Source organism: Eimeria mitis, genomic scaffold (genome assembly GCF_000499745.2).
Source record: "Eimeria mitis Houghton genomic scaffold, Emh_scaff3011, whole genome shotgun sequence".
Taxonomy (NCBI): domain Eukaryota; phylum Apicomplexa; class Conoidasida; order Eucoccidiorida; family Eimeriidae; genus Eimeria; species Eimeria mitis.
In genome coordinates, this window is record NW_013571356.1 from 3700 (window position 1) to 4730 (window position 1031).

General features: G+C 47.1%; 1 protein-coding gene across 1 annotated transcript; it reads left to right on the forward strand.

The window, feature by feature from the left end:
- Positions 1 to 182: 182 nt before the first annotated feature.
- Positions 183 to 782, forward strand: EMH_0061340 (uncharacterized protein; the record flags this gene model as incomplete). Its single annotated transcript, XM_013497919.1, has 1 exon — positions 183 to 782. The coding sequence occupies one exon, from the start codon at positions 183 to 185 to the stop codon at positions 780 to 782; it is 600 nt and encodes a 199-aa protein (XP_013353373.1).
- Positions 783 to 1031: the final 249 nt, after the last annotated feature.

The following is a 1031-nucleotide window of genomic DNA, read 5'->3' on the forward strand; positions in this document are numbered from 1 at the left end:
CTCCTTTTGGAGGCTCAAGGGCCTCTGATTTCGTTGAAATTAGGAGAGCGTACGAGAAGGCGAAGCAGCTTCAGCAGCAGCAGCAGCAGCAGCAGCAGGTGCGGTCTACAGACAGCGCACAGAAGCCAGGATCAACGGCCCCTGCTGCTGCACCTCAGCAGCCGCATACTTCACCGCAAGAAATGAAGACAAGACGCCAGTGGGAGGAGCAGCAAAGGGAAAGAGCCCGCTTTTGGGCCGATGCTGAAAGAGATAAAAACCAAACAAATACAGTTGGGGGGCAGGACGCCTCCCCCTACCAGCAGGAAATTCTCAGGCGCTTTCAGAACAAAGTTGAAGAGGAGCAAAGAAAGAGAGAAAAAGAAAAAGGAAAAAACACACAACAAGCTGTTGATGGTGCTGCTATTGAGAGGGAGATTGCAGCACACGAAGAGGCAACAGTGAAGGCGTGGAAAAAATTCAAAGAGGAAATGCGGGCCTTCGGCTTCAACACAACCGACAGCAGCAGCAGCAGCAGCAGCAGCAGCAGCAGCGCAGAGGCGAAATACAAAAGACGAGGGACAGACGTGTATGGATACAAAATGTGGATTTCAAGAGAAGGAAGCAACAAACAGAAGATGCGAAAACTAAAACTAAAAGTAGAAAGATATGGGCTAGAAGCAGCAGCTGCTGCGGGTCTGTTGGTAGGAGCAGCAGCAATAGTGAAGCATTATAAAAGAGAAAAAGAGAAAAGAAGAGAAGCAGAGAAGGAGGCTGTCTATAACAAACAACCGCATGCTTAATTCATATATATGGCGACGACGAGGTTGATGCTGCAAGCTGTCTTTGTTTCATTTGTATATATCAGTTTAAATGAAATAAAAGCTGAGACGAAACCGGGGAAAGAGAGACAGACCCTGAGGTGTATAGACAGCCCTTCAGCAGCTGCTGTCTCTCTCTTTTTCTCTCTCTCTCTCTCTATCTCTATTTCATTTTTTGTGTTTGCACAAGCACTTAACTCTATTTGAAACAGCAAAGAGGTTTCAGCTGCT